This window comes from Peromyscus eremicus, chromosome 23 (genome assembly GCF_949786415.1).
Source record: "Peromyscus eremicus chromosome 23, PerEre_H2_v1, whole genome shotgun sequence".
Lineage (NCBI taxonomy): Eukaryota > Metazoa > Chordata > Mammalia > Rodentia > Cricetidae > Peromyscus > Peromyscus eremicus.
This window is the reverse complement of record NC_081438.1, coordinates 19428405-19442116: the sequence shown is the minus strand read 5'-3', so window position 1 is coordinate 19442116 and position 13712 is coordinate 19428405. Positions and strand designations below refer to the sequence as shown.

The window sequence follows — 13712 nt, the reverse complement described above, 5'->3', positions numbered from 1 at the left end:
AAAGACATGTGCCACCATGCCCAGCTTAAAACATATTTTTATTTTGCAAGAAAGCAGAACAAATTTTAATTAGTACAGCAAACTATTAAGTTCCATAGATAATATTTATTAGGCCAGGCTAAAAAATCCTATGTCCTTTAAAAAAGTATTAAGACTAACTATAGAAAAAAACTGTAAATAAAGCACAAAATGACTAAAGTTTGAGAAATATTACTCTTTCTGTTTATTCTATTTTATGTAACTGGTTATATTACAACATTGCCTTGTTTTTTTTTGTTTTTTTGTTTTTTTGTTTTTCGAGACAGGGTTTCTCTGTGTAGCTTTGTGCCTTTCCTGGAACTCACTTGGTAGCCCAGGCTGGCCTCGAACTCACAGAGATCCGCCTGGCTCTGCCTCCCGAGTGCTGGGATTAAAGGCGTGCGCCACCACCGCCCGGCCAACATTGCCTTGTTTAATCAATATTCATATAATTAAATAGTATTATAGAATAAATCTACAGGTTAGTAATTACAGGCTATTGTAGGTCATTAGATTTTTTTAGATTTATTAGATTATTAGATTTTTGTGTTTTTTTTTCCCATTTCATTTTTAAAAATAGGGTCTCAAGAAGCCCATATTGGCCTTGAACTCCATCCATAGTGGAGGATAACCTTGAATTCCTAATACTTTCTGCCACACCAAGTGCTAGGATCACAAAGAAAACAACAACAATAATAACAGCAAACTTGTCATGCTAGAATTGAAGGCATGTCACCACACTCCCCTAATTTAGGTTTTACATTAGATTCAGAATATGGCCCAATATATTTTTGTTGATAAAATTAATAACGTTCACTATTTATAAGATCTCCTGGGAATGTTTTAGTGTACTAACTTCAGTTACAAATTTGATTTCTCTGCAGTAAAAGCTCACTGGTTAGCTTTCTTTCCCCCCATGAATAATTTGATAGTAAATGGAAAGAAAGAATTGAAAATTTTTCCACATCTGTGAGTTCACTCCCCCCGCCCTTGTCCCAACATGAGTTATGTGCTATGAGAGGGGGGGCGGGGGGGGGGGGACGACACTTCAGTTGGAGGCTTTTTCACATTTATAGTCACATAACTTCTCACGACTGTGGATTCTCCTGTGCTGGTTAAGGTGAGCACTCTGGCTGAAGGCTTTCCCACATTCATTACACTTATAGGGCTTCTCTCCCGTGTGTGTCCTTTCGTGCCGATTAAGATGCGTTCGCTGGCTGAAGGCTTTTGCACAGACGCGGCATTCATAAGGTCTCTCTCCGCCGTGAAGTCTGTGATGCTCAGTGAGCGATGTGATGCGGCTAAAAGCTTTGCCACACTGACTACATTTGTAGGGCTTCTCCCCCGTGTGGATTCTCAGGTGCTGGGTAAAGGATGAATGTGGACGGAAGGTTTTCCCACATTCGCTACAAATGAAAGGTTTTTCCCCTGTATGGATCCTCTGATGTTGAATGAGGTGTATCCTCTGGCTGAATCTTCTCCCGCATTCGTCACACTTATAGGGTTTTTCTCCCGTAATGGCTATCTGAGTTTGGTTATGAGTTGAAGTTTGGTTGAAGGTTTTTCCATATTCACTGCATTTCTCTCTGAGAAGAATGCAATTAGTAAGAGAAGCATGCTGACGGAAGATTTCCCCACACTCATCATATTCATAGGCATTCTCTCTTATGTCATTTCCTCAATAATAAATCAAATCCGAGTGCTGTTTGTTGCTATTTCCTTGTGTGTCATAGTAGAGAGGCTTTTTCCCTGCATGTGCATCACATGCATGCAATCCTGGGGGAGGCCAGAAGAGAACACTGAGTCCCCTGGGAATATGAGCCACCTTGCAGGTGCTGGGACTTGAACCCAGGTCCTCTGCAAGAGCAGCCCATACTCTTAACCACTGAGCCATCTCTCTAGCCCGTAGAGAGGCTTTTTAACCGGAGGGATTCTCTGAAGCATAATAAGGTTAGAATTCAGATTACAGTTTTCCTCAAACTTCTTACACCCCATGCTTCTCTGTGTAATTTTTTGGTGGGTGAAGGATACTTGTTCCAAGTGCTGCTGCTGCTTTTCGTGGTTCGATTCTAACTGATAATCAAAATCCCAGAGTCCTCCTAAGATGGAGTACCAGAAGGTGCCCCCTGTTAGTCTGTCCATTATGACCTCACGGAGCTGGTTTTCATCCGACGTGTTCTGCTTGAGAGTTGTCTTTTTCACTTCTGGTCTGTCCACCCCGTCTAAAAGAAATTCAGAATGTACAAATCCTTTTTAAACCCTTTCCAACATTATGTTTTAAAAAGGAAACTTGACATACAGAATTACCAGAGAAGCCTGGCGATAATATAATGAACATTTTAAAATGGGCACATAGGACAGTAGGAAGACTATGAAAGGAGGCAGGAATCAGTGAACATGGGGACATTTAAAACAAAGGTATGGACGGGCAGCAGTGGTGCACGCCTTTAATCCCAGCACTCAGGAGGCAGAGGCAGGTGGATCTCTGTGAGTTCGAGGCCAGCCTGGTCTACAGAGCGAGATCCAGGACAGGCTCCAAAACTACACAGAGAAACCCTGTCTTGAAAAACCAAAAAGAAAAAAAAAAGATTTATTCATTATTGTGTATATAGTGTTCTGCCTGTATGTGTGCCTGCCGGCCAGAAAAGGGCACGAGATCTCATTACAGATGGTTGTGAGCCACCATGTGGTTGCTGGGAACTGAACTCAGGACCTTTGGAAGAGCAGCACATAACTGCTGAGCTATCTCTCCAGCCCCTTGACTTTTTTTTAAAATATAATTGGGGCACAGGCCACTGCACATGTGTGGAGATCAGGAGTTATTCTCGCTGGGCGGTGGTGGCGCACGCCTGTAATCCCAGCACTGGGGAGGCAGAGGCAGGTGGATCTCTGTGAGTTCGAGGCCAGCCTGGTCTACAGAGTGAGATCCAGGACAGGCTCCAAAGCTACACAGAGAAACCCTGTCTTGAAAAACCAAAAAAAAAAAAAAAAAAAAAAAGTTATTCTCGCCTTCTACTAAGTGGATTTTCAGGTTTCACGGTGATCACTTTTACCCACGGATCCTTCTTGCTGCCTCTGATTCCCTTTTTAAAATTTATTTATTACATGTGGATGAGTGTTTCTCTGCATGTATGTATGTGCACCATGTGGCATGCCTGGTGCTCACGGACATCAAATGAAGACATCTGGTCCCTTGGGACTAGAGTTACAGAGGGTTGTGAACCATCATAAGGATGATAGGAACAGAATCTGGGTCTTCTCTAAGAGCAATTGCTAAACCATCTCTCTAGCCCCAGAATAAAATAATATTTTTTTGCAGGGGAGTGAGGTTTCAGGATATCTCTGTGCAACCCTGGCTGTCCTGAAACTCACTTTGTAGACCAGGCTGGCCTGGAACTCAGAGATCCACCTGCCTCTACCTCTTGAGTCATAGGATTAAAGGCGTGCACCATCACCACCCAGCTAAGATGATTTTTTTTTTTTTTTTGCTTTGGTTGTTTGATACAAAGATCTCAAGTGTACATCATCTAGCCCAACAGCACACGACTGACGTCAGCCACTGGCTTTGTGGGAAAGGACATTAGTAAGACTCTAGTAACATGAGCAGCGCAGGAAGGGCAGGAATCCCTGAGGGAAGCCAAGGAGCTCAGGAACGAGGCTCCGGGCTATAACTCTAAATATAAAGACTTAGATAATGAGAGGGAAAAGAAAAATGAAAAGAAAGTAAAATAGAGAAATTTTGATATGAAAAGAAACGATTGAAAGAATACTGTAAGGAAGGGCGGGAGAGATGGCTCCAGGGTTGTGAGCACTGGCTGTTCAATTCCAAGCTCCCCCATAGTGGCTCACACAACATTATGTAACTACAGTCCCAGGGGATCTGATGCTCTCTTCTGATTTCCTCCGGCACTGCATGTACTTGGTGCACAGACAGATGCAGGCCGTACACATAATATAAGATGGAGGTTGTGGGGGAAGAATACTAAAAGGATATATAAAAAAAATACAGAGAAAACGCTAGGGGGCGATCTGTAACAGTGTTTACAGAAGTTCAAACTTACACATCCAGGTTATCATTTTTCATAATAAATGTATATTTCCTATTCAATCGGGGGGAAGAAAAAAAAACAAGACAGCCACTTCTACTTTGTATAAAAGATACAATGTGAGTGGAAAGGTGAATGTTTTAAATATTCTTTCCATTCCATAAAAACGGCACTCTACCGAATACTTGAAAAGGAGCCGTTTCTTCCACTTGGCCCTGCTTCTCACCTGGAAAAGCATCCAGCTGGCTGCGGCTTCCCGGTGTCCGCCGCACCTCTTGTTCCAAATGAGTGATCACTTCTGGCTTATAAAGCTGGTGCCCTGGTTGTGGGGGAAAATGCAGGTCTTACATGTTAACAGGCAATAAAAGTCTTTTCCGGGACCACTTCCAAATCAGGCACGCTGGCTCGTTCATACCCATTATCCCAGCGCTCCGGAGGCTGAGGCACGAGGGTTGCCATGAGTTTGAGGCTCGGCTGGGATATATAGTGAGACCTTGTCTTGGGAAAGAAAAAAAAATCCAATCTCAACGAAGTCAGAGCCCCACCCCGCACCCCGAGAAAAGAACAGCAGACAAATGTCCGCCTCCAAAACTGGCCAGCATTCTTCTGTATGGCCTAAACTGTATTCACAAAGGTTTTCACGCCTCCTACGACCGAAGGCAATGCACTCATTTGAATGGGCACTGCTTTTCCAACAACTCCAAGCTTATCCAGTTCGACCAGATTTTTATAGTTCTCCAGCATCACGTTTCCATAGAGATTCTTCTGAGGCAGGGTCAGCTGTGCCCATTCCTCTCTGGTGAAGTTCACAGCCACATCCTGGAATGTCAGCAACTCCTGGAACACCAAGCACACTCCTCCTTGCTCACGCCTCATTATTATTATTATTATTATTTTTAATTTTACATCCCAGCTGCAGTTTCCCCTCCCGCCTCTCCTCCCGGTCCCTCCTCCCATGCTCATACATAATTTGATAGCCATTTTTTTAAGTGAAGGGCATTTTTTTAAAGTTATTCCAAATTACTTGACTGGTTTTCATAGAAACAATATCTAGGGGCACTTACATCTGGTCAGCTGACACAATACTTAATTACATTGTAGAATTGTAACAATAGGCTCAAACAGGTTTTGGAAGATTCCTTTCCTTGGTGTGTGTGTGTGTGTGTGTGTGTGTGTGTGTGTGCATGATCATATGGGTTCAGGTATACACATGCCCATGATGCATGCCACGGATGTATGGCAGTTTCCTCCAAACTGAAACCTTCCCCCCAGAAGGGAAGGAGAGGCTCCCGAGACTCAGGAGGTAAACAAACCATCATGAGACTAGGAGAGGAGAAACTTGGAAGAGTCTCTAGGGCCCTCCCCCGCTATAAAGAGGAGTAAACAACCATGGGGGCGGGGCACCTCTAATCACTCAAAGTGCAGAGAGTTGTTGTTGGAAGGTTGAGCTCCCTGCAAGCTGTGCAGAGAGATGCAGGACTGCAGCCTTTGTGAGCTGTCACCCATGCTGGGGTGGACTCTCTGGTGACAGCTGCTTTTGGGTCCTCCCCACTCCTTGTAAGTAAGGCCTCATCTAGACTCCTATTAGCAAGCCCAATAAAAACTCATTGGTTCACTAGGGTGGACATTAGTACAGGTGTTACTTTGGGCTGTCATGGCTTTCCTTTAGATAGGTGTGTGTGTGTGTGTGTGTGTGTGTGTGTGTGTGTGTGTGTGTGTAGGGGGGTGTCTCCCCAGGAAGTCTGTCACATAATAGAGGTCAGAGGACAACTTCATATTGTTTCTCAGGCATTTATATTTTTATTTTATGTCCATCCGTGTTCTGCCTGTAAGTATGTCTGTGGGAGGGTGTCGGATCTGCTGGAACTGCAATGACACAGCTGTCAGCTGCCATGTGGGTGCTGGGAATTGAACCCCGGTCCTCTGGAAGAGCAGCCAGTGCTCATAACCGCCGAACCATCTCTCCAGCCCCCACTTTTTCCTCTTGAGACAGGGTCCCTCACTAGCCCTGGAACTTCCTAGTAGACTAGACTGGCTGGCCGTGAGCTCCAGGGATCATTTTTTTTTTTTTTTTTTTTTTTTTTGGTTTTTCGAGACAGGGTTTCTCTGTGTAGCTTTGCACCTTTCTTGGAACTCGCTCTGTAGCCCAGGCTGACCTCAAACTCACAGAGATCCTCCTGGCTCTGCCTCCTGAGTGCTGGAATTAAAGGCATACACCGCCACTGCCTGGCCAGGGATCTTCTTGTCTGTGTGTGCCTCTCCAGCACTGGGCCATCATCATTCCTGGCATGTATGTGTATATGTATACTATATATATATATATATATATTATATATATACACACACACACACACACACACACGTATGCATATGTAGATATATTTGTGTGTTTGTGTGCTCAGGGAAATACACATGCCATGGTGCACAGAACAACTTCATGAGTTGGTTCTCACAGGATCTCTTTTGTTTGCTGCTGTGTCCACCAGGCTAGCTGGCCAGTGAGCTTCAGAGGCCCTTCTGCCTCTGCCTCCCTTCTTGCCATAGAAACACTGGGATTACAGATGTGTACCATGGCAGCTGGCTTTTACATGGTTCTTGGAGATCTCATCCTTATACTTACACAAGCAGTCTATCTATTGGGCCTACCTTCTCAGCCTAATGCCTGGAGTTTTGTTTTTTTTTAAACCTGGGTTCTGGGGATCAAACTCAGTCCTCACGCTTGTAAGGCAGGCAGTTTACTGACTGAGACATCATCCCAGTCATTATATAATAGATATTTTCCCCCCGACACTGGGAATTGAACCCAGGACCTTGTATGCTAGGCAAGCATTCTTTCCCAGCTTTACAATAGATTCTGCTTCCTGTGTATGGGTGTTTTGCCTGCAGATATATCTGTGTGCCATGTGTGTGCAGTGCCTACGGAGGCCAGAAGATGGCATTGGATCTTTGGGGACTAGAGTTACAGACTTAGCTGGCATGTAGGTGCTAGGAATTGAACCTCGGTCTTCTGTAAGAACAAGTGCTCATTGTTTGGGTGGGAGCCCTACCTCAGCCCCTGGCACCCTGGCATCCCTATACTCAAAGAGTCTAACTGTTCTGGTAGAAGAGCCACCTCAACTTCCCTCCCCTATTTCTTTTCCCAAACCCGCCCCTTCAAAGGCCGCCAAACACAGCTCCTCCCCCAGAGAGGTTCAAGACCACTCCCACAGGGTATATAAGCTGCATCCCAGAAAACAGACACGTGGTTCTTCCTTGTCTCCGGGAATCACCCAGAACACTGTACCCATTAAACCTGGACTTTTCCAATTTGGTCTGATTTGGTTTAATTTGGATTGCTGAGTCGGCGGCGAGGCCTTCAGGGTGCAAAGACTTATCACTCTTAATAGCTGAGCAATTCTCCCTACAATAAAAGCATTTTAGAAGAGAGGAAACTGAATTTACCTGGCACCCTCTGATCTGGAATCCATCATTCATTTCTTTCTCCTTCATCTCCTGGGCAAGTAAAGCATTCTGGGAGAGTATAATGGGGAGAAAGAGAAAGGAAACCCATTGTTAATATATGACATCAAAGCTGAATTTAAACCTTGGAACATCTTGCTACAGCAGACAATATACAGAGAAGCCCTCAAAGATACAACCTTAAAAGACAGACAATTGTAACAACAGGTTTTTTTTACTGTTTTTTTTCTTTAAAAATTACTTATTTTATTTTATGTATATGAGTGTTTTTCCTGCCTGTATGGATGTGCACTGTATATGTGCCTGGTGACCTTACATCCACTGAAACTTGTAGCTGTAGATCATTGTGAACTGCCATGTGGATGCTGGGAACCAAACCCAGGTCCTCTGCAAGAGCAACAAGTGTTCTTTTTTTTTTTTTTTTTTTTTTTTTTAATTTTTATTTTGCAATACACTTCAGTTCTACATATCAGCCACAGATTCCCTTGTTCTCCCCCCTCCCCCCCCACCTTCCCCCCAGCCCGCCCCCCATTCCAATCTCCTCCAGGGCAAAGCCTTCCCCACAGACTGAGATCAACCTGGTGGACTCAGTCCAGGTAGGTCCAGTCCCCTCCTCCCAGGCCGAGCCAAGGGACCCTGCATAGGCCCCAGGTTTCAAACAGCCAACTCATGCAATGAGCACCGGACCCGGTGCCACTGCCTGGATGCCTCCCAAACAGATCAGGCCAATCAACTGTCTCACCCACTCAGAGGGCCTGATCCAGTTGGTGACCCCTCAGCCATTGGTTCATATTTCATGTGTTTCCGTTTGTTTGGCTATTTGTCTCTGTGCTTTATCCGACCTTGGTCTCAACAATTCTCGCTCATATAAACCCTCCTCATTCTCGTTAATTGGACTCCCAGAGATCCACCTGGGGCCTAGTCATGGATCTCTGCATCCAGATCCCTCAGTAGTTGGATGAGGTTTCTAGCACGACAATTAGGGTGTTTGGCCATCCCATCACCAGAGTAGGTCAGTTCGGACTGTCTCTCGACCATTGCCAGCAGTCTGTTGTGGGGGTATCTTTGTGGATTTCTGTGGGCCTCTCTAGCACTTTGTTTCTTCCTATTCTCATGTGGTCTTCATTTACCATGGTCTCCTATTCCTTGTTCTCCCTCTCTGTTGTTGATCCAGCTGGGATCTCCCACTCACCCAAGCTCTCTTTCCCTCGACCCTCGCCCTTCACTACCCCCACTCATGTCCAGGCTGTTCATGTAGATCTCATTCCATTTCTCTGTCATTGGGCGATCCCTGTGTCTTTCTTGGGGTCCTGTTTTCCAGGTAGCCTGCCTGGTGATGTGAGTAGCAGTCCAGTCATCCTTGTTCCACATCTAGTATCCTGTTATGAGTGAGTACATACCATGTTTGTCTTTCTGAGTCTGGGATACCTCACTCAGGATGATTTTTTCTAGATTCATCCATTTGTCTGCAAACCTCATGATGTCATTGTTTTTCTCTGCTGAGTAGTATTCCATTGTGTATATGTACCACATTTTGTTTATCCATTCTTCAGTTGAAGGGCATCTAGGTTGTTTCCATGTTCTGGCTATTACAAACAATGCTGATATGAACATAGCTGAACAAGTGCTCTTGTGGTGTGGTTGAGCATTCCTTGGGTATATGCCCAAGAGTGGTATAGCTGGATCTTGGGGGAGATGGATTCCCAATTTTCTAAGAAATCGCCATATTGATTTCCAAAGTGGTTGTACAAGCTTGCATTCCCACCAGCAGTGGAGGAGAGTTCCCCTAGCTCCACATCCTCTCCAGCATAAGGTGTCTTCAGTGTTTTTGATCTTAGCCATTCTGACAGGCGTAAGGTGGTATCTCAGAGTTGTTTTGATTTGCATTTCCCTGATGATTAGGGATGTTGAGCAATTCCTTAAATGTCTTTCAGCCATTTGAGTTTCCTCTGCAACAAGTGTTCTTAACTGCTAAGCCACCTCTCCACCTCTGTTACTGTCGATTTGAGGCAGGGTCCCTATGTAGCACAGGCTGGCTTCAAACTTACTGCGTAGTCAAGGATAACCCTGATCTGATTCTCCTGATATCATCCATGCCTGTTTCATCCTTGCTTTTCCATTCCATGGGGTAACTGTCATGGGGTAACTGTCTGCAGGATTTTTCACTGTGTTACAAACGTTTATATTGTATCATTTGGTAAGTGTAATGGTTTTCAGCCTGTTTATACACTTGGGGAAATTAGAAAGAATACCAAGGCTCACTCAGCTTTTGCTTTTAGCGATTTTTACTTACTTGGTGTGCTCTGGGCCTGGGAAACAGTGTTTTAAATTGTTAAAATCTCCAAGTGATTCTAAGTACAGACTTGAACTTCTGAGACAGTGTGACACAGACAGCATTGTTAAGGGTCTTTAAAAAAAAAAGATTTATTTATTTATTTATTTATTTATTTATTTATTTATTTATTATGTGTACAATGTTCTGCCTGCATGTGTCCCTGAACACCAGAAGAGGGCACCAGATCTCATTACAGATGGTTGTGAGCCACCACTTTTTGCTGGGAATTGAACTCAGGACCTCTGGAAGAGCTGCCAATGCTCTTAACTACTGAGCCATCTCTCCAATCCTGTTGAGGGCCTTTTTTGTTGCTTAGTTTTCTTGAGACAGGATTTCTCTGCAATCCTGACTGTCCTGGAACTTGTTCTATCAACCAGGCTATCCTGGAACTCAGAGATCCAACTGCCTCTGCCTCCCCAGTGCTGGAATTAAAGGCGTGCACCACCACCATCCGGCTAGTTTCATTTTTTTTGAGACAAAGTCTCACTACATAACACAAGCCAGCCTTCAACTAACAATCCTCTTTCCTCAGCCCCACCTCCACCTCCAAGCATGGGGATGATAGACATGAGAAGCTACAGCTACACAAGTAATAGTGTCCAATTCTTTTCTTTTTGACACGGGTGGAAGTCAGACATGGGGCCTTGCGCACGCCATGCAAGGGCTCTATCATTAAAAGACGTCTCAAGCCTCTTATTTGTATTATTATTTTTTGTTTGATTGTTTGTTTTGTTTTTTGAGACAGGGTTTCTCTGTGTAGCTTTGGCATCTGTCCTGGAACTCACTCTGTATCCCAGGCTGGCCTCACAGAGATCCGCCTGTCTCTGTCTCCCGAGCGCTGGGATTAAAGGCGTGCACCACCACCACCCGGCTTCTTATTTGTAGTCTTTATCTTTACAAAGGCTAACTGCACCTCCAAAGGTATACTCTGGTGATGTGTTCCTCTTCCACTCTCAGTGACCATTCCATACAGATGACTACATGCCTGTCACTTTCCAGAACATCCACTTTCCTGTTGGAGTATCTACATTGCTTCCCCACCACAACCAGCACACCGTTGATTCCTACGCTATAATGTCCCCAGAGTTTCCCAACACAGCCCCTCCCATCAATGCACTAGCACCAGAAACTTCAGTTCTTGGCAGTCCTTGCAAGCTCCATCATGGGGTGGGGCATTATAGAAATCAGACACTTCGAGGTGATGAGGGCAGGCATTCACTGACACCGCAGCACCCATTTCTGTTTCCAGGAACTCTTAGAGTCTTGGCATGTTTAGGATGGAGATGTACAGGCCTCTGAAGATGGCTATTACTTCCCATGAATCTAAAGACATCATTCACTTATGTAGGCATTTTTTTGCTATGATAGTCTAAATTGTCTTTGGGCAGAGATCCGCGAAGATACAGTTTTCAGACTGGGCACCCAGAATGAGAGGTACCAGAGGAAGTGGAAGGAATTCAGAAGCCTTGGTCAGTACTGATCTATGGAGTCCACCAAGAACAGTATGAGCTATTCATTAAGAGAGTGCACAGCAAGCCAGATTTGGTGGCCCATGCCTTTAGTCCCGCACTTGAGAGGCAGAGGCAGGTGGATCTCTGAGTTCAAGGTCAGCGTGGTCTACAGAGTGAGTTCCAGGGCTGTACAGAGAAATCCTGTCTTGAAAAACAAAACAAAAGGGTTTCTCTGTGTAGCCCTAGCTGTCCTGAAATTCACAGGCCTCAAACTCAGAGATCCACTGTCTCTGCCTCCCAAATGTTGGGATTAAAGGTATGTACCACCACTGCCCAGCCTACATTCTTTAAAATAAAGAAAAAGTCCTTAAATTGTCCTTCATCTCTATCCCCTCTTCCCCATCTCTCTCTTTTTATGAGACAGGGTCTCACTCTGTAGGCTGACTTTGAACTCTTGGTTATCCTCCTGCCTCGGCACTCCCTAGAATGGGAACAACAGGGATGAGAAACTGCCATTCTCAGGCTTTTAGATGTTTGATTCACATATTTTAAAAACCAGAGGTTGCTGGACCTAGTTAGGGTGCATGCCTTTAATCCCAGCACAGGCAAGCAGATTTGTATGAATTTGAGGCCAGCCTATTGTGATCTCTAGGCCAGCCTGATCTACAGACCAGTTCCTCTAAAAGAAAAAAGAAACAAACAAAAAACCCAGAGGGCTATAAATGTTATCAACTGGGAGAAACTTAGTCTCTCAGTCTTTTCACTCCATGTTCCCAGAACAGAGAACAAAGTGCCCTTGCCTAATTAACTGAAAGTCTTTAGAAAGATTAGATTTTCTTTTTCTTTAGAAAGGGGCGGGAGGAACCAGGGCTGGGGCTGTGGTTCCATTGGTAGAGCACTTACCTAGTATTCATGAAGTTCTGAGATCATTCCATAGCACTTAATAAACTTGGTGGCAAAGACCTATAATTCTAGCATTCAGGAGGTAGAGGCAGGAGGATTAGGGGAGTAAGGTCATCCGTGGTTACACAGTGAGTTGGAGTCCAGCCTGGGAAACCTAGGATTCTGCCTCAAAACTGGAGGAGGAGGAAGAAGGGAGGGGAGGGGAGGAAGCAGGCATTTCAACAGCAGAGTGAAATGTACTGATTTGCTAATTATTATCAAAGAACAGTCTTTGTCTGCTCACAAAGACACCCTGAAAAATAGCTCTCAAACAGCCAGTGATGGAGATGAAGATGCCATTTCTTTTATTAAAAAGTTTTTTTAATCAGCATATATTAATTATAAACAATAATGGATTTCATTATGGCATTTTCATGAAACCCCTCCACCAAGGAAAGCATTTCTGTAAAGCATTTTTCTTTTTTTTTGGTTTTTCGAGCATTTTTCTTTGTAAAGAGGCAAAACCAGCTGTTTCAATAGAATAGCCCCATTAAATAAGGAAACCGTTCACTCTCTGCCCGAGACATGACACCTATCTTAAAATTTTACAGCCAGTTCACCAAAAGGCAGACCTTTCTGGGTTAATAGAAAAGCACTTTAGGAGCTGGGCATCGTGGTGCATATTTATAATCTCAGCACTCCCAGGAGGCAGAGGTAGGTGGATCTCGATGAGTTCGAAACCACCCTGGTCTACATAAGCAAGTTTCAGGCCAGCCAGGGCTACATAGTGAGACTCTGTCTGAAAAAAAGAAACACCTTAGACTGGGCAGTGGTGGCGCACGCCTTTAATCCCAGCACTCGGGAGGCAGAGCCAGGCGGATCTCTGTGAGTTTGAGGCCAGCCTGGGCTACAGAGTGAGTTCCAGGATAGGCGCAAAGTTACAAAGGGAAACCTTGTCTCCAAAAAAAAAAAAAAAAAAAAAAAAAGTACCTTCTGGGCCAGATCAGCAGGGTAAAGGAGTATGCTGCCCAGGTTGAGGCCTGGAGTTTGATCCTGACTTCTGTAAGTTGTCCTCTGATTTCTACACATACCCCACAAAGTAAATAAATAAATAACATGAGAAAAAACTTTAGGAATGAGGCTCTTATTTTACCACATGTAAGATATCAAAAAAGAGCCTGACGAAAATGAATGAAAATGTCCTTACGTTTCAAACCCAATGATCTCAAAGCCAAATGTGATACCCAAAACTACATTCATCCAGGCTGGAGAAAAGGTTCATCGGTTAACCAGCACTGGCTGCTCTTGCAGAGGACTTGGGTTCAGATCTTACCACCCAGACCATGGGGTACAATTCAAGGCGAGCCAGCGATATTTAGTAAAATCCTGTACCCATCCACTGACACTGTTGTGGCTAGAGAGACGGCTTAGCAGCTAGGAATGCTTACTGCTCTTTCAGAGGACCTGGATTTGGTTTTGGTTCCTAGTATCCATAATGGGCTACTCATAATCACCTGTGTA

General features: G+C 44.5%; 1 protein-coding gene across 1 annotated transcript; it reads right to left on the bottom strand.

Annotated features, from left to right (window-relative positions):
- Positions 1-1066: 1066 nt before the first annotated feature.
- On the bottom strand, positions 1067-4483 carry Znf713 (zinc finger protein 713). The gene is made up of 4 exons (XM_059249777.1): positions 4480-4483; positions 4291-4383; positions 2050-2240; positions 1067-1543 (listed from the first exon to the last, which is right to left on the bottom strand). The coding sequence occupies exons 1-4, from the start codon at positions 4481-4483 to the stop codon at positions 1067-1069; spliced, it is 765 nt and encodes a 254-aa protein (XP_059105760.1).
- Between the last annotated feature and the right edge of the window lie 9229 nt (positions 4484-13712).

Bases quoted from the DNA above. Each gene is read 5' to 3' on its own strand.
- Znf713 (XM_059249777.1), bottom strand. The intron at 2,241-4,290 runs GTGAGAAGCAGG...AATTTCTTTTAG, and splicing joins CCAGCTGGATGCTTTTCCAG to ACGGGGTGGACAGACCAGAA. The intron at 1,544-2,049 runs GTATCCTTCACC...AACCAAACTCAG, and splicing joins AGCAGCAGCACTTGGAACAA to ATAGCCATTACGGGAGAAAA.